Genomic DNA, 18644 nt, shown 5'->3' on the forward strand with positions numbered 1-18644 from the left:
CCCCCCCCACTGATTTTGCTTGACAGGTCGCAAGAGTGGGTCATGTGGCCTCAGGACGCTGCAGCTGTCATAAATACGAGACAGTTGCCAAGCGTCTGAATTTTTATCATGTGACCACAGGGATGCTTGCAGCGGTTCAAACTGTGAAAAATTGTCATAATTTTTTTTCAGCACCATTGTACCTTTAAATGGTCACTAAATGAATAGTTGCAAGTTGAGGACTCCCTGTATTTCACTAAAGAACCTACCTCTGTGATGGGACTATCTGTACTAGGACATCCGAGAAGGTAGCATTGGCCACTGTGGTGACAAGAGACTGTGAGAACCTAGTAATGAACAAAAATGCATCAAGCTAACATCTGTTCACATTTAACCTGCTCGAGTCTTGTCTGCAAAGGTCCTTGGTGCTCTCGGAGCTTGATTGCTTTCTTGCAGACGTTTCATGACCTAACTAGGTAACGTCATCAGTGCTAGAAGAGAGGAGGATTTGAGAGGAGGGGAAAGGAGGAATGTGGGGTCCTTGTTGCACTCGGAGCTTGGTTGTCTTCTTGCAGATGTTTCACAACCCAAATAGGTAACATTATCAGTGGTAGAAAGGAGGAGGAGGAGGAAGAGGAGGACCGTGGGATCCTTGGTGGTCTCTGAGCTTGGTTGATTCTTGCAGACGTTTCATGACCCAACTAGCTAACATCATCAGTGCTAAACTGATTTGGGAGAAGAGGGAGAGGACGAGGACTATGAGGTCCTCTGTGCTCTCTGAGCTTGTTTGTTTCTTACAGACATTTCATGACCCAGCTAGGTAACATCATCCCTCTTGTGTTCCTTGCCATGACGTCTAGAATTCAACTCAACGGATGCCCAGTTTACGGCACACCTTTGTAAATTACCTGTTGCTTGGAATAAAAATCCATCCCGCTCAGTCGAACTGGAAAAAGTAACTATACTAAGAACATACAACATTCAGTAGACTTTTCTTATTATTATTATTATTATCCGTGTGAACACCTGTATGTAGAAAAAACCAAAATCTAGATACATGAGAAAATTCTACAAAAATGCCATTATCAATGTGAAACCGTCTAACCAAGTTTTAGTCCAAAACGAGGAGCAGGCAAAATGTGCAGGAAATGTTTACAGGACATTATTTGAAGGCACCTTCACCATCAGTGTTGTTGTTTCAAGGCTGTGGCCTTCTTTACCCTCAACTTAATATAAATACGTTTATCTACAATTTCGTGTAACCCAGACGAGATTCAAAAGTCAGTTTCCCAAATGATTCCTCACCCAAATAATATAATAATAAATTATATATGCATTATGACAGCAATTGGCTGTATGTCTGTATGTGTATGTACATACATACATACATATATATATATATATATGTATGTATGTATGTATGTAATATATATATATATATATATATATATATATATATATATATATATATATATATATTACATACATACATACATACATACATACATACATACATACATACATACATACATACATACATATATATATATATATATATATATATATATATACACCCTCAAATGCTTGGTGAATAATCTTGTGCTTTAAACGGGGGAGGTAAAATCCCCCACCCCCCAAATGGTTGCAACCAACTTCCAATGCTCAACTTTGGAGGAAGCTTAGGACACATTTTGGGAGTATTCAGTGCATCTGATTTTTTTTCCAGGTCGATTTCCCCAGATTATCAGTATGTACGTGGCTTTCTGTTCTCCACTTGAAAGGAACAGAAACAACAACAAACAAACAAACAAAAAATGGATGGAAAATCCAGACGGCAGCCTCAAAAACTCTGAATTTCTACTTGAATCCAGAGGATTTGACCATCTTCTTCAGCGCACACATCCTGCGGCTTTTTCTTGGATTAAACAAATTAATCCTACAAAGATTGCAAGCTTCCTTTCTTTAGACGGTTATTTCCTTTGCTGCCTGTCACAGGTTTAAAAAAAAAATAGTGTTTTTCTTTCTTTTTTTTGCATTATTTTGAGCAAGGGCGGAAAGAAAAAAACAACCGCCAAATGTATGAGTCAATCTGCTCAGAGCTGATAGGTTTGAGAACGACCTCCCACAAAGCTGAGACTGTTTCCCCACCCGCCACCCCAAACGGCCTGTTCTGGGATGTTGTGGGGTGTCCTTTCTCAGACCCCCAAATCCAGGGGTTTCTCGGCCACCCGCCGGGTGAGGATCTGGTGAGAAGAAAAGGACGCCACGGCGACGTGGAAGAGAATCTGCCAGTGGTTCCGTAATCCGTATAGGTAGACGTTGCAGAGGAAGACGGTCACGAAAAGGATGGAGACTTTGATCTTCCGGGCGGAAGTGTAGAACAGGTAGAGGTAACACTGCGGAAAATTAATTTTGAGAAAGGAAAAAAAACAACTGTTAAGTAAGCAAGGATACAAATGTAATGTGTATGGTTTATGACGGCAATGGGGACCGGAACTGGTAAGCAACATGGATGTAAAGTGCAACGGTTGTTATCATTGTTAAGTGAATCACTGCTGTGGCCTGTTGACCCGCCAACAGCCAAATCGGATGAGGTGGCGGTGTGGGAGTCAGGGCCGCATGGAGGCAACCTGAGAGTTCTCAGGGGGAAGAGCGAATGGAGCTGGCAGAGAGAGAGAGAGAGACAATGGCGGAGCCTGCACTGTCCGTCAGCCCTCAGATGGAGAGTCAACACTCCCAGGTCTGGAGTTGACTGATGAGGAGGGGAGAGGAGAGCAGTGGAAATCTATGGGCTGGTCCTTGGGCTGGAGGAGCCACCGCTGCTAGCGAAGCCCCACCCTAGCTCTGGGGATAAAAGGCAGGGGGCAGAGATGAATAGGTGTGCAGAAGGGAGAGGAGAGCAGTGGAAATCTATGGGCCGGTCCTTGGGATGGAGGAGCCACCACTGCTAGAGAAGTCCCACCCTAGCTCTGGGGATAAAAGGCAGGGGGCAGAGATGAATAGGTGTGCAGAAGGGAGAGGAGAGCAGTGGAAATCTATGCGCCGGTCCTTGGGATGGAGGAGCCTCCGCTGCTAGCGAAGCCCCACACTAGCTCTGGGGACAGAGATGAATAGGTGTAGCAGACAACTATTCATCTCCCTGCTGGACAGACTTGTTAGCCGGCGTTGAGAGAGAAACTTTTTGCCGGGGCTGCTGGCGCTCCTAATAAAGGAATCTTTGAGTTCACTTCAGAGGGTTTTCGTGTTTGGGGAGCTGGGTCAGAACAATCACCCACAGGTCGTTAAGTGATGAGGCCATGTGGTTGCCATTTGCCACTTCCCGATGCTTCCCCAGTGACTTTGCTCATCAGAAATGGACAGAGGAGGTTGCAAATCGTAACTGTGCTAAACGAACCAAGTACCTCTCATTCAGTGCAGATGCAAATTTGAGGATTACCTGCATTAAAAATGTTATTAACTGGATTACAGCTAGTCCTCAACGTACGACCACGATTGAGACCAACATTTCTGTTGCTAAAAGAGACAGTAGTTAAAGAAAGAGTTTTGCCTCGTTTTACGACCTTTCTTGCCACAGTTGTTAAATTAGTATGGTTGTTAAGTGAATCTGGCTTCCCCCTTGACCTTGCTTGTCAGAAGGTTGCAACCATCATAAATAGGAGTCAGTTGCCAAGCGGGCAGATTTTGATCATGTGACCATGTGGATGCTGAAAATGGTCGTAAGTGTGAAAAATGGTCATTAGTCACTTTTTCCAGTCCCTTTTAACATTGAATGATCGTTAAAACCAGCCAGCGATCTAAAACGAAAACGAAGCATTAAACTGAATTTACTCTCCTAAGGTTTTATATGAAGAGTCATCAAAATTCTTCGGTGGAAAGATCGAACTGTAACAAGATCGCTAGGTCTTATCTCAACTCTTGCAAAATCTCAACACAGAACATTAAAAATCTTGATTTCTCAGAAATTGGATGCCATTTGGTTTACATTGTCAGATTTTAAATGGTTTTTAATTTTATGTTTTTTTCAGTGCCGGCACTGAGAATCTGCCAATATCTGATTTACAGGCATCCTGAAAATAAAGAGATGAATATAGAAGAAACTGCTTTATGATAGATCCATGATAGGTCTTCGGTTATCAAATGATAAATCAGAGACTATGTAGATTCTCAGTAATCCAGGCCACATTTGTCTTAAAAGTGTTTTTCTTTTCCTTTTCAAAAGGGAATGGGAGTGTTCTTTATTTGAGGAAGAAGAGGAAAATGTTTTATATATTTGAGGAAGAAGAGGAAAATGTTTTATATATCTTCTTCTTCTTCTTTTTCCTCCTCTTCCTTTCTGCAAGCCCCACTTCCTTCTAGACCTGCTGATGTTAACTATAGTTGGGTCGTGAAACATCTGCAAGAAAGCCACCAAGCTCAGAGGGCACCAAGGACCAAGGTGTAAGATGCAGCCTGTTGTGCCTTCAAATGGCTTCTACTGTACTGCCGTAAAATGACTTCTGCTGTACAGCGCAGTGGAGTTGCCATGGTAACGGCTTCACAGTACTCCACAAAGGGGCTCTCTCTCTGGTAAGGGGGGAAATCCAGCATTATAAATTACGTTTGGTCCGGACATTTTCCCACTATAAATAAATACCCGGGGAACGCCGAGTTATCGGCTTGTAATGTATAAACAAAACTGATGAAGCTTCTTGAATAGGAAGCAAACCGTCTTTATCCTCTTCCTTCAATTAAAAAACAGTCTAGTTGCCTTTTGAGAGAAAAAAACAAGGCACCTTTGTGATCAATGAAGGTATTTCAGCAAATTGAGGCACCTTTAAGTCATTTAAATCCCCCCCAAAAAACAAAAAATATATAAGATACTCACCAAGCCGAAGCAGGACAGGAAAGGCAGCAGGAACGCTACGACGTTCCTAATTCCTTGGCCATCTTCCTAGGGGAAGAAGAATTAAAAGGGTCAAATTAAATTTCAAGGTCAAATTGAATCAGCTAGTGCAATGAAAAACAGATCCAATGAAACGTATCCATGGTTTTTTCGCCCTTTCTTTTCTAAAGCAGATTCTTTGGTATCCCTGAGGCAGGATCCGAGTTAGCTACCCTAATAGGCAGTCCTCGCCTTCCGACTGTAATGGAGCCTGCCCATTAGGGTCGCAAATTGAGGCAGTTGTTAACTGGGGTGACCACTGATCATCTCATTTAACAACCGACATTGCTATGCTCCCCGATGTCGTAGTTAAGCAAGCATAAAGGTCATTAAGCGGAGCACAGAGAAATCCAGGGGTGAAGGGGGCCCCTAGGTGGGACTAGAACTCACCATTTCCTGGTGATTGGCCCAAAGTCACTCAGCCGGCTTTCATGCCTAAGGCCGGACTATAACTCTCCATCTCCTGGTGATTGGTCCAAAGTCACCCAGCTGGCTTTCATGGCTAAGGTGGGACTAGAACTCCCAGTCTCCTGGTGATTGGTCCAAAGTCATGCAGCTGGCTTTCATGGCTAAGGTGGGACTAGAACTCCCCATCTCCTGGTGATTGGTCCAAAGTCATGCAGCTGGCTTTCATGGCTAAGGTGGAACTAGAACTCCCCGTCTCCTGGTGATTGGCCCAAAGTCACACAACTGGCTTTCACGGCTAAGGCAGGACTAGAACTCCCCATCTCCTGGTGATTGGTCCAAAGTCATGCAGCTGGCTTTCATGGCTAAGGTGGGACTAGAACTCTCCGTCTCCTGGTGATTGGCCCAAAGTCACACAACTGGCTTTCACGGCTAAGGCAGGACTAGAACTCCCCATCTCCTGGTGATTGGTCCAAAGTCACCCAGCTGGCTTTCATGGCTAAGGTGGGACTAGAACTCTCCGTCTCCTGGTGATTGGTTCAAAGTCACCCAGCTGGCTTTCACAGCTAAGGCGGGACTAGAACTCCCTGTCTCCTGGTAATTGGCCCAAAGTCACCCAGTTGGCTTTCATGCCTAAGATAGGACTAGAACTCACAGTCTCCGGTGGATTGGCTCAAAGTCACCCTGCTGACTTTCACCCCTAAGGTGGGACTAGAACTCTCTGTCTCCTGGATTCTAAGCCAGCACCAGTAGTCCAAACTGACTCTCTTGGCCCCCAAATTAGTTACCTGCCACGAATACTCTGCCAGATGAACCCCTCGGATGAGGTTGAGCGCACCGCACATGATGTTGAGGATGAGGGAGAGGATCCCCAAAGGAGAGACGCGTTTCATCCGGCAAGCAGGAGCTACAGGGGAATCAAAAAAGCGAATGGCAGCCACTCCGTCTAAGTGTCTTCCTGTACCCAAGGACACACTGCAGCTGCAGCTCTCACTATTTTTACCCCTTTTCTTTCAAAGTGCTTTAAATCCACAAAAATTAAAATAAGGACTTCCCTCTGTTATTACTATTATTATTATTTTCACCAGCAAGTGTAGTATTTCCTGCTCCCCGGTAAATGGCTCTCTCCAAACCGCAAAGCAAATCCCACAGCTAGCTGTCAATAGCCATCAAAAAAAGGCTTTTAATCCACAAATAATAGAACAAGGTAAGGAGAATGGAGACTTCCCCCTGGGCTCTTCCTTTCAGTGGTTAATTTTTTCTTCACTTCCAGATTGCGGAAACACAGAAATCCACTGAGGTTTTGGTGCTTTAATCTCCCTCTGTCACCTTTTTTTCAATGACATTTCCTGAAAGCCACTTAGCTGCTAATTCCACTCCGGGACACTTTTTAAGATTAAGATCAGTTTTTTTCCTTTTCTTTTTTTCTGTGGACTGATCAGTCCCTCACCCGGGTTCAATACTCCGCTCCAGAGGGGGGAAAAAAAAGGAAAGGAAAGGAAAGGACATCCAACGAAGATGGAGATTGAACCGTCTTGGTAGAAAATTTACAACTCTTCCTTAGGCTTCTGTCATTATTTCAGTCTACTGATAAAGCTACCCATAACTCACCTGTCTCGAGGTGGACTTCCGCCCGGCGGTTCACCATCCCGTTGACCAATTCCATGTCTTCCCAGCTGACGAGGGCTGGAGGTCGCAGGCGAAGCTCCTCCTGCATTTTGGCAACGTCGAACTTTGGCTGAGTGCAGTTGGTGTGATTGAATTGGTTTTGGGTCTTCTGGATGATGCTGTCTGCGGCAAAGAGACAACAAGAACTTACTCTGAAAATAAGAAAATATCGGTTTTCGCAAAAGGCCCCCCCGATGGAGCTTGGCACCTTACAGGGGTCGAACAGGTGAGTTACGGGTAGCTTTATCTGGAGATTAGAGGTAGTCCTCGACTTACGACCCCAACGGAGCCCGAAGTTTCTGTTGCTAAGTGAGACATTTGTTTAGAGCTTTTGTCCCATTTTACGACCGTCCTTGCCACAGTTGCTGAGTCAATCACTGCAGTTGTTAAGTTAGTCACAGGGTTGTAGAGCGAATCTGGGCTTCCCCCAATGACTTTGCTTATCAGAAGGTCGCAAAAGTGGATCGTATGACCCCAGGACACTGCAACGGCCATAAATAGGAGTCAGTTACCAAGCATTCGAATTTTGATCACCTGAGCATGCAACGTAATGCTTAGTGTAAAAAACAGTCATAAGTCAATTTTTCAGTGCTGTTGTAAGTCCGAACAGTCACTAAACGAACCGTTGCAAGTCGAGAACTATTAGTATCTTATTTCCAGAAAACCTGAGAGATTAGATTAGGGCCATGATGGTGAACCTGTGGCACGCAGAGCTGTCTCTGAGAGCATGCCAGCTCAGCATGCACAAGTGTGGGAACAAGGTCGCCAAATGTATATGTGCAGATCAGTTTTCCTGATTGGAACACATATATGGAATTTGGGATTGAAATAAATTGAGTATTGAACGCGGGTTGAGCTGGATGCCCACTGGGAGGACCCAATTTAGAAAGCTGTGCTCACAAAGGCAAAGCAATGCATAGATATCGAAACCATCTTAAGTAACGGGGACTTTCCAAACTGAAGCAGTTACCAGCAGCCTAGGAAACACCTGTTTCAAGCCGTCAAGATACTCATATCGAAAACACCGCTTAAGCAAGTAAAGGCCCAATATAACCATATTAGGCTATATGCTATATGTAACCAATGATAAATTAGAATGCTTTTGTTTCCTTATACGCTCTTAATTAAAGAGGGGTTCAGAACATGCCCTGGGCTCACTCACCTCGAGGAAACCCTTGTGTGTTGTCTTCATTCCGCTCCTGGGCGGACACTATGAGTAGCCCACCCTGTGTGGGTAGGCAATCCCGCACACAAGGTGCTATGGAGGTTTGCCCATGCAGCTGGGTCGCACGCACTTTCCATTATGGGTGTGTGCGCATGTGCTTTCAGCACGCGACGACAAAAACGCTAAGTCCTCACTGGGTTAGAGGCAGATCCTCCTAGAGAAAACCTAAGTGATCGTTAAAAGGCTCAACCCACCCCTTGATGGCTTGGGACCAAAATTGGAAATTAGAAATTTCACCGCCGAGCAAGGAGGTGGCTAGATCAAGTTGCACCCAATCCTTTGACCTTTTCTACCTTTGACCCAAGCAGCTGTTAAGTGGATCATGTGGTTGTTAAGTGAACTCAGCCCCCTAGGATTTGCCATGTGCTTGGAATTTTGAGATGCTGCAACGTTCGTTTTAAGTCAACTTTTTCCGTGACGTTGTGACTAAATGAAGGACCGACAGTAGAAACATGACTACTGATGGTTCTTCACGTAGCAGTGACTAATTAGAAGAAAATTTTTGTAGCTCAAGAGTTGAACTCTGGGGTCCTTGTTGCTCTCTGAGCTGGGTGGGGGTTTTTTTGCAGACATTTCATGACCCAACTAGGTAACATTATCAGTGTTACAAAGGAGTGGGGTTTGCAGAGTGGAGGAAAGGGGGGGGGGAGCAGGAGGAGAATTGTGGGGTCTTGGGTGCTCTCTGAGTTTGGTAGTTTTCTTGCGGATGTTTCATGACCCAACTAGGGAACATCATCAGTGCTAGAAGGGAGGGGAGATTGAAGAGAGGAGGAGGAGGAGGACTGTGGAGTCCTGGGTGCTCTCTGAGTTTGGTGGTTTTCTTGCAGATGTTTAATCACCCAACTAGGGAACATCATCAGCGTGAGGCATTTTGGACTTTTCTCCGTTTATATACAGTAACTATCCCTGCCAGTGTTGGTGTGTGGGTGTGGTTTTCTCCTTGGTAGTCCCTTGTTGCTTGATTGTTTGTCTGGTGTTAATCCATGCTTATCTGTGTTTCTGTGGGGATCCTTAGTGTGGAGTTTGGTTGCCTTCCTGCAGACAGTTCATGAGCCAAGTAGGTAATATCATCGGTGCTAGAGGAGGAGGAGGTGGGGAGGAGGAGGGGGAGGAGGAGGAGGGGGAGGGGGAGGAGGAGGAGGAGGAGGAGGAGGAGGAGGAGGAGGAGAATGACAACTATAAGATCTTTGGTGCTCTCTGAGCCTGGTTGCCTTCTTACAGACATTTCATGACCCAACTACCTAACATCATCAGGGCCATAGTGGAATGTCTGCAAGAAAACAACCATGGTAAGAGAGCACCTCACAGCAATGACATGCTAAATCCCCCCCTCCCCCCCATCCCCGCAGAAGAGAAAGACACAAAGGCAAAGCAACAACATACCAAATTCAAGGAAAGCGTACGGCCTGGAAGCCAGACTGACACTGGTGGCATTGTAGGACATGGCAAATTTAGACTGGAGCTCTTCCAGAAAACAGAAGGCCATCACCGCGGGATAACTGTTGACGGCAATGCAAGTACAGGAAACGCCCCCAGCGGTGTAGAAGCTGAGAAAGAAAAGATCTAGGATTAACCTGGGAGTACAGTGGGGAACCACAAGCGGTGTGTGTGTGTGTGTAAAAAAGAAGAGGTGGCTCAATGGCTAAGATGCTGAGCTTGTCGATCAGAAAGGTCGGCAGTTCAACGGTTCAAATCCCTAGCGCCGCCTAACGGAGTGAGCTCCCGTGACTTGTCCCAGCTTCTGCCAACCTAGCAGTTCAAAAGGACATAAAAAATGCAAGTAGAAAAATAGAGACCACCTTTGGTGGGAAGGTCACAGCGTTCTGTGCGCCTTCAATGTTTAATCATGCCGGCCATATGACCACGGAGACGTTTTTGGACAGTGCTGGCTCTTCGGCTTTGAAACGGAGATGAGCATCGCCCCCTAGAGTCAGGAACAACTAGCACATACGTGCGAGGGGAACCTTTACCTTTACTATATAAAGGTAAAGGTATTTCACAGTAGGGGAGATCCTACGCAAAATGCTCACCTGCCTACAGGTAGGAGGCTGACACAGCAACATAAATTTGGAGTTCCATTGTGGTTATAAGTATAATGCTAAGGAAATCCTCAATTTACGCTTGTTTAGTAACTGTTCAAAGTTACAGTGGCACTGGAAAAAAACGACCATTTCCACACCGTTGAAGCGTCCCCGGGATCACATGATCAAAATTCGGGCACTTGACAATTGGTTCCTATTTATGAACAGTGTCCTGTGTCCTGGGGTCATGTGATCACTTTTTAGCAACCTCCCTAGCAAGCAAGGTCAGCGGTGAAGCCAGGTTGACTTATGAACTGTGTTACTAACTTAACAACTGCAGTGATTCACTTAACAAAAGTGGCAAGGGAAGACGTAAAATGGGGCAAACTTAACAAACGTCTCATTTAACAACATAAATGTTGTTATGGGCTCAATTGTGGCTGTAAACTCAAGACCTCTCTGTGCAAGATGAATTTCTATTTCCCGATGCTAGATGGCGCTATGGTTTTAGGATTATATCTGCAGAATGTGTTTTTATTGCTTGACTAACCGATAATCCGGCGTTGCCCAGGTATTTATTTATAGGGGGAAAATGTCTGGACCAAATGTAATTTGTAATGTTGGATTTTTCCCCCTTACAAGAGGGAGCCCCCTTGTGGAGTACTGTGAAGCCGTTACCATGGCAACTCCACTGCGCTATACAGTAGAATCCATTATACGGCAGTACAGTAGAAGCCATTTTAAGACACAACAGGATGTATCTTAACAGAACACACACACACACTGAGGAGTGTTAGGGGTGCCTTACCCCCACAGTATTTGTTTCCAGAGAGTAAGTCATCTGTGTACCAAGTTTGGTTGAAATTGCTCCAGGGTTCCAGAGTTATGCTGGAACACACACACGCACACAGACACTTTTATATACCCTGTTTCCAGTGGTGGGTTTCAAATTTTTTTAGAACCTCTTCTGTAGGTGTGGCCTGCTTTGTGGCAGTGGCTTGCCGGCCATGTGACCGGGTGGGAGTGGCTTGGCAGTCATGTGACCGGGAGGGAGTGGCCAACTTGTAAAATGTGGTGAAACTAACTTAACAACGCTCTTGCTTAGCAACCAAAATGTTGGCTCAAAAACTCTGGCATTGAAGTGTGCATGTCTTAAAGCTGTCAAGTTACAAGACCTTTGCACCCCTAACCCTTTAGAAAAAAAGCCCCCAGGGATGTTCAAACTTGACAGCTTTAAGACTTGTGGACTTCAACTCCCAGAATTCCTCCTCTCACTCTTCATCTTGATGATGTGTGGACGGGCGGGGAGAGGGAGCTGGAACCGGTTCTAAACGGCACTGTAGATTTCTGGAACCTCTTGTATAGAAGAGGTGAGAACTGGCAGGAACCCATCCATGTCTGTTTCCCTGAAAATAAGACCTCCCCAGATAATAAGCCCAATTGGGCTTTTGAGCGCTTGCGCTAAAATAAGCCCTCCCCCAAAATATTTGGGAAACACGTTATAAAGGAGGAGGAGAAGGAGAAGGAGGAGGAGGAGGAGGAGGAGGAGGAGGAGGAGGAGAAGAAGAAGAAGAAGAAGAAGAAGAAGAAGAAGAAGAAGAAGAAGAAGAAGAAGAAGAAGAAGAAGAAGAAGAAGAAGAAGAAGAAGAAGAAGAAGAAGAAGAAGAAGACGACAACGACGACTGTGGGGTCCTTGGTGCCCTCTGAGCCTGGTGGCTTTCTTGCAGATGTTTCATGACCCAACCAGTTAACATCAGCAGGTCTGGAAGGGAGGGGGGTTTGCAGAGAGGAGGAGGAGGAAGAGGAGGAGAAAAAGACGAAGACGAAGAAGAAAGATTGGTACCTTTCTGAGCAATAGCAATAGCGCTTAGACTTATATACCGCTTCACAGTGCTTTTACAGCCCCCTCTAAGCAGTTTACAGACTCAGCCTATTGCCCCCCAACAATCTGGGTCCTCGTTTTAGTGACCTCAAAAGGATGGAAAGCTGAGTCAACTTTAAGCCGCTCAGGATCGAACTGCTGGCAATGGGCAGTGAGTTAGCCCTGCAGCGCTTCATTCTAACCACTGCGCCACCACAGCACTGGATTATGTGTACAGGTAGTCCTCAACTTACAACAATTCATTTAGTGACCGTCCAAAGTTACAACTGAAAAAGTGATGGGGCATTTTTCACACTTACGACCGTTGAGGCATCCCCACGGTCACATAATCAAAATTCACGCACTTGGCAAGTGGTTCGCATTTATGACGGTCGCAATGTCCTAAGGTCACGTAATCACGTGACTAGCAAAGTCAAAAGGGGAAGCCAAGATTCCCGTAACAACCGTCTTACTAATTTAACAATTGCAATGATTCACTTAACAAGCTGTGCCCCCCCCCCCAAAAAAAGGTCATATAATGGGACAAAGCTCACTTAGCAAGTGTTTCACTTAGCCACATTAACCTTGGTGTCAGTTGTGGTCGCAAGCTGAGGACTACCTGTATTTATTCACTCTTTCGTAAATCAATCAGAATGAATGACTGAAGCGACACACCAAATGTCAGTCTCTGCTTTGCTGCTTGCTTTCGGCTGCCATTGAAACGGGGAGAGGGGGCAGATAACATGGTATTTGGGAGGGGAAGCTTAAGCACAGGAGTGAATGAAGAAGGGAGTCATTTTCTCACCATCTACTGCGCATGCTGCAGATAGTGGAATTGCCGCCAAGGCCAACCATCCGGCATACCAATCTGATGATGGGTTTTGAAGCTGCAGCCCACATGACGCCTGTGGGGTGTGCGGATTGGACTGGGGGTTGGGGTTTCTAGGGGGAGGGAGTTGGGTCACATATTGTTATCTATGATTACGCACACTTTTGCTTCAGATCTTGCTTTGCTTAGCTGCTATCGACTCATAACCAGTAAAAGTACTCTTAATTCTGAAATATGGAGTTGAGCGGTTTCTTTCTTGGTTACTGACGGAGGCTGCCCTGACATTAAGCAAGATCTCAGTTTCGCATTCAACCTGGAGTTAACACCTTCCGAGGGGAGTGCAACAAAATCCCAAACTTCAAAAGAATGTCCCACCCAGGCAGCGACCAGGAGGAAGACGTGGGAGCAACTGCATCCTCATGCCCTCTGGAAACGGAGCGAATGGCTGGACTACACTTGGAAGAACAATCCGTTCCCCCCAGATGGACATTGGGAATGGGACAGAAGTATCATTCCGAGGAAACTCCATTTGGGGTCACCACAAGGAGACAGAGGCGACCAGACACTGCTTGGAAGGAGGTCGAGGAGGAGAACCTTATGATGTCTCAGGGTATGAAACTCTTCGAAGAGGCTTGGGAGAGGCGACGTTTACGTGGGAGTGGTCCTGGAAGAGAAGATCTTCTCCCAGAAACAGAGGAGAGAACTGCAGAGGGTCTGTTCTGCCCGAGAGAGACTGGGGCCATGGATGGGGGTGATCAGGATGAACGAGCCCCAACCCCTTCCCTTCCCAAATACCATGTCATCCCCCCTCCCCGTCTCAGTGGCAGCCGAAAGCAAGCAGCAAAGCAGAGGCTGACACCAAACAATACAACGAAGGTAAGAAACGGGACTAGCTGGTAGCGGGTGCCAAAAGGCAAGAGAGTGACTTACTGTATACTGAGGTCACGCTCTTTGGCCGTGCCCCGTTCTGGGTAGTGTGTCAGGATGGAGGACAGGATGTTGAGTCTCTTCCTGCATTCCAAAAAATGAGGGTCCAGGTGGAAATCGCTGGACGCCGAGAGAGGAACTCCGTCCTTTATCCGCACCACGCAAGTGAAGAGGATCATGGACATCCTCCACAGGAGAACTCACGGGGACATCCTGGAAAAAAAAGGGAATTTGAGACAATCTGGGCTCCCCATTGCTCTTCGACCCGTTGATGCAGATAATTAAAAATAATACAGGTGGTTTTTCCACTTACGATGATTCGGTTAGAGCAGTGGTGTCAAACTCAAGGACAGGGTGCTGGATCTGGCCTCCAGGAGCGCCATGGGAATAGGACCGGCCCACAGTGCCTCTGCCACCCACGCCCCTCCAGGGCTCTGTTTTCGCTAGCAGAGGGTTGCAGGCGGCGGTCGCAGCCTAAAACGGAGCTCGGGAGCCCATTTTCACTGGCAGAGGGTTGGAGGAGGCGGTCGCAGCCTAAAACGGAGCTCGGGAGCCCATTTTCACTGGCAGAGGGTTGGAGGAGGCGGTCGCAGCCTAAAACGGAGCTCGGGAGCCCATTTTCACTGGCAGAGGGTTGCAGGAGGCGGTCGCAGCCGAAAACGGAGCTCGGGAGCCCATTTTCACTGGCAGAGGGTTGGAGGAGGCGGTCGCAGCCGAAAACGGAGCTCGGGAGCCCATTTTCACTGGCAGAGGGTGCAGGAGGCGGTCGCAGCCGAAAACGGAGCTCGGGAGCCCATTTTCACTGGCAGAGGGTTGGAGGAGGCGGTCGCAGCCGAAAACGGAGCTCGGGAGCCCATTTTCACTGGCAGAGGGTTGGAGGAGGCGGTCGCAGCCGAAAACGGAGCTCGGGAGCCCATTTTCACTGGCAGAGGGTGCAGGAGGCGGTCGCAGCCGAAAACGGAGCTCGGGAGCCCATTTTCACTGGCAGAGGGTTGGAGGAGGCAGTCGCAGCCGAAAACGGAGCTCGGGAGCCCATTTTCACTGGCAGAGGGTGCAGGAGGCGGTCGCAGCCGAAAACGGAGCTCGGGAGCCCATTTTCACTGGCAGAGGGTTGGAGGAGGCGGTCGCAGCCGAAAAGGGAGCTCGGGAGCCCATTTTCACTGGCAGAGGGTTGCAGGAGGCGGTCGCAGCCGAAAACGGAGCTCGGGAGCCCATTTTCACTGGCAGAGGGTTGGAGGAGGCGGTCGCAGCCTAAAACGGAGCTCGGGAGCCCATTTTCACTGGCAGAGGGTTGGAGGAGGCGGTCGCAGCCTAAAACGGAGCTCGGGAGCCCATTTTCACTGGCAGAGGGTTGCAGGAGGCGGTCGCAGCCGAAAACGGAGCTCGGGAGCCCATTTTCACTGGCAGAGGGTTGCAGGCGGCGGTCGCAGCCGAAAACGGAGCTCGGGAGCCCATTTCCGCTGGCAGAGGGTTGCAGGAGGAGGTTGCAGCCAAAAACGGAGCTCGGAAACCCATTTCCGCTGGCAGAGCACTCGGGCCACCACAGGCATCCCCAACCCAAGTGACCACGCCCCATGGCCATGCCTCCCCACACCCTGGCCACACCCCATGGCCACTTCCCCGCCCCCCAGGTCAAGCACAACCCTGATGTGGCTCTAAATGAAATCAAGTTTGACACCTCTAGTTAGAGTTACAGCTGTTCATTGCGACCGCTCGAATCTAAGCATTGAAAAATTGACATCTTTTTTCACACTTACGACCATTGCTACCTCCCTGTGGGTACATGATCGAAATACTGTGGCTTGACAACTGACTCATATTTTTAACAGTCGCAGTGTGCCAGGGGTCACGGGAGTCTCCCTTTGTGACCTTCCGACAAAGCAAAGCCAATTAGGAAGCCAGATTCACTTAACAACTGTGTTGTTAACTTAACAACTGCAGCAATTCAATTAACAACGGTGGCAAAAAAAATCATAAAACGAGTGAAAGCTCGCTTAGCAAGCATCCAAATTTTGATCATGTGACTTGCCACAAAGGTCATTAAGTGTGAAAAATTATCGTCACCGTTTTCAGTGTTGTTCTAACTTTGGTCACTAAACGAATGGTTGTTAAGTTGAGGACTACCCATACGTCTGCAGATAAGCCTATCCACAGATAAGTTGAACCTTATACTGTGGGAGTGCAAGTTGCCCTCGGCTTACAACCATAATTGGGCCCAAAATTTATCTAGCTGAGAAATTTGTTAAGTGAATTTTGCCCCATTTTACGACCTTTCTTGCCACAGTTGTTAAGTTAACCACTGCTGTCAGGTTAGTAACACGGTGGTTATGTGAATCTGGTTTCCCCATGACTGCAGGTGTGAAAAACGGTTGTAAGTTACCTTTTTCCAGTGCCATTTGTAACTTTGAACAGTCACAAAATGAATTGTTGTAAGTTGAGGTCCATTCGCATTTTGGAAGCTAAACTTCCCGGGGTATCCAGAGGTCATTGTCAGCCCAGCCCTCCCTGCAGGGTGGTTGTTGTTATAGGGAAAATCGGAGGAGGGAGGAGTAGTGGGTATGTTGGCTAGTTTGAATTGTTTATAAAAATAACAAAGGTGGTGAATATATTAAACGGCTGAATAAGCAAACACAGTTAAGTAATTATAACATGGACGTATTTTTTTAAAAAGGAATTAAGATCGGTAAAGAAAACATTGGTTTCATATCTCAAAGCATATCGAGCAGAATAGCTGCCTTTCATCTAATCTTAAAGGTTGAAAAAAATAATGATGAATGCACCAGATTGTCCAAAATTCCGTCCCTATCACCGCAAATGTTGGCTTTTCTCCCTGACCTGCAATGACGTCCATTCCAACAGTAGCATAAAGTCCTATTCAGCCTCCTAGGATCCTGAAATGTCTCAAAATTATTTAAATTATTTCTTTAATGGGCAAGTCCTCGACTTATGATCCAAAAGAAAACCCCAAAATTTCAGTTTCTGAACAAGGCAGTGGTTGAGAACTGCCCCACTTTATGGCCTTTCTCACCTAAAGCAGTTGTTAAGTTAGCCACATGGTCATTAAGCGAATCCTGCTTCCCCACTGACTTTTGCTGGTCAGAAGGTCGCCTAAAGGGGAATCAAGTGACCCCGGGGACACTGCGGCAGTCGTAAATATGAGTCAGTTTACAGTTTCCAAAGAAGCTTGGAGATCAAACCTGAATTTTGATCAGGTGACGGTTGTTAAATGGGACAAAACCGTCCTCAGCGCGGCTGTAACTTCCAACGGTCAATGACCAATAGTTAAGTCGATGGCTTCCTCATTTGTTTAATATATAAATAATTTGGGTTGGAATAAATATATAAATAAATGATTCGGTGACTGGAGGGGGGGGAGGCATTTGACATTTTCAAAAGCCCCACCATATAATAAAGAACTACCGTATTTAACACACACCCGCGAGGAAGCAACAATACATTACAATTCCAATGGTTTTTTTATGAATACCATTAATACATTTATTTTTATTAATAATCTTGGAAAGTGCGCATGCGCGGCTTAGCTTGGCCCTGGGCGCAAGTGAGAGCCCCCTCCAGCAAAACTTGGCAAAGTACCCCCCCTTCCACAAGGGCTGGTCTGCCAATCACAAAAGGCCTCAAAGTGCCACCCCAAAAGTCGTTAGTTCTCCCAATTTTTGCTACGGGGGGCTCTCACTTGCACCCATGGACAAGGTAAGCCGCGCATGCGCACTTTCTTCCAAGTTCTGCTGTTGGGGTTCACTTGCACCTAGGGACAAGCTCAACCACGCATGCGCCCTGGGCTGCGGCCAGGTACGGTGTGGTGGAGGTCCCAAACCGCCCTCCCCACAACCAGGCGAGGTAAGGCTGCAACATGGGCGTTCTGCGAGCCCCCACGACTCCGGCTCCCCACCCGCTTGACGACGTGGGGCCGAGACTGCCCGTTCCAGCCAGGAAGGGAGAAAAAAACGCCTCAGCCCTTCCCGCGACGCCGCTCCCACCTCGCCTCTCTCGCTTCTGGCCTCGCCGCCGCGTCGGAAGAGGCTGCCATCATAACAAACGCCCACTTCCAGTCACGGAGAAGACGTCGGCGGCCAGAGCGGCTGCGGGAACCATCGAGAGGTGGCCGCGAGAGAGTCGAGGGCCCTGATAAGCCTTAAGGGAGTGCACCATAGACTCTGTAGAAGTGCCAAAGATTGGGAGGTGTAGCTACTCGAGAGATGAAAATCGCTTTTTTTTTTTTGCCAGGAAATCCAAAGTTCACAGGCACGTTTCCCTGTTGTGATGTTTTCTATATTTAGATCAGTGTTTCTCAACCTTGGCTGCTTCAAGAAGGGTGGACTTCAACTCCCAGAATTCCCTAACTTGTCAGGATAGAAAATAGTGATTTAGATCAGAGGTCTCCAACTTTGGCAACTTTAAAACTTGTGGACTTCAATTCTTTGCTGGCTGAGGAATTCTGGGAATTGAAGTCCACAAGTCTTAAAGTTGCCAAGATTGGAGACCCAATTTAGATCTCTCTTTCCTCCCTCCCTTCTCCCTCTTATATTTTTCCTTTCTTCCTCTCTATTCCTTTCCTTTTTTTCTCCTTTCACCCTTCCTTCCTTTTCTTCCTCCCTCCTTCTGACATTCATGCCTCCTTCCTCCCTCCCTCTCTCTCTCTCCTGACATTCATGTCTCCTTCCTTCCTTTCATCCATCCATCCATCTTATACTGTGATGTTTTCCTCCCTCACTCCTGGCTTCCTCCCTCCCATTTCCTTCTCTCCTCGTTTCCTTTCCTTCCCCTACTTTATTTCTTCCTTCCATCCA

General features: G+C 47.0%; 1 protein-coding gene across 3 annotated transcripts; it reads right to left on the reverse strand.

Annotated features, from left to right (window-relative positions):
* Nucleotides 1-1534: 1534 nt before the first annotated feature.
* On the reverse strand, nt 1535-17941 carry SEC22C (SEC22 homolog C, vesicle trafficking protein). Of its 3 annotated transcripts, none has more exons than XM_081970232.1 (7): nt 17835-17941; nt 13840-14049; nt 9582-9745; nt 6917-7096; nt 6094-6212; nt 4844-4909; nt 1535-2375 (listed from the first exon to the last, which is right to left on the reverse strand). In XM_081970232.1, exons 2-7 carry the CDS (start codon nt 14019-14021, stop codon nt 2175-2177), a joined length of 912 nt encoding a protein of 303 aa, XP_081826358.1. In that variant the 5' UTR covers nt 14022-14049; nt 17835-17941; the 3' UTR covers nt 1535-2174. The 3 variants fall into 3 exon arrangements, with proteins under 3 accessions (XP_081826358.1, XP_081826359.1, XP_081826360.1); XM_081970233.1 differs by having other exon boundaries at nt 17747-17859; XM_081970234.1 differs by lacking the exon at nt 17835-17941 and adding an exon at nt 14150-14464.
* Nucleotides 17942-18644: the final 703 nt, after the last annotated feature.

Source organism: Natrix helvetica, assembly GCF_964273705.1.
Source record: "Natrix helvetica genome assembly, chromosome: Z".
In the NCBI taxonomy this organism is placed as follows: Eukaryota; Metazoa; Chordata; class Lepidosauria; order Squamata; family Natricidae; genus Natrix; species Natrix helvetica.

Excerpts from the sequence above, each read along its gene's own strand:
- SEC22C (XM_081970232.1), bottom strand. The coding sequence starts at position 14,021 with ATGTCCATGATCCTCTTCACTTGCGTGGTGCGGATAAAGGACGGAGTT. Across the intron at positions 7,097-9,581 it reads GTACGCTTTCCTTGAATTTG|ACAGCATCATCCAGAAGACC; the intron begins GTATGTTGTTGC and ends TCTTTGCCGCAG. Across the intron at positions 2,376-4,843 it reads TCCTGTCCTGCTTCGGCTTG|TGTTACCTCTACCTGTTCTA; the intron begins GTGAGTATCTTA and ends AATTTTCCGCAG.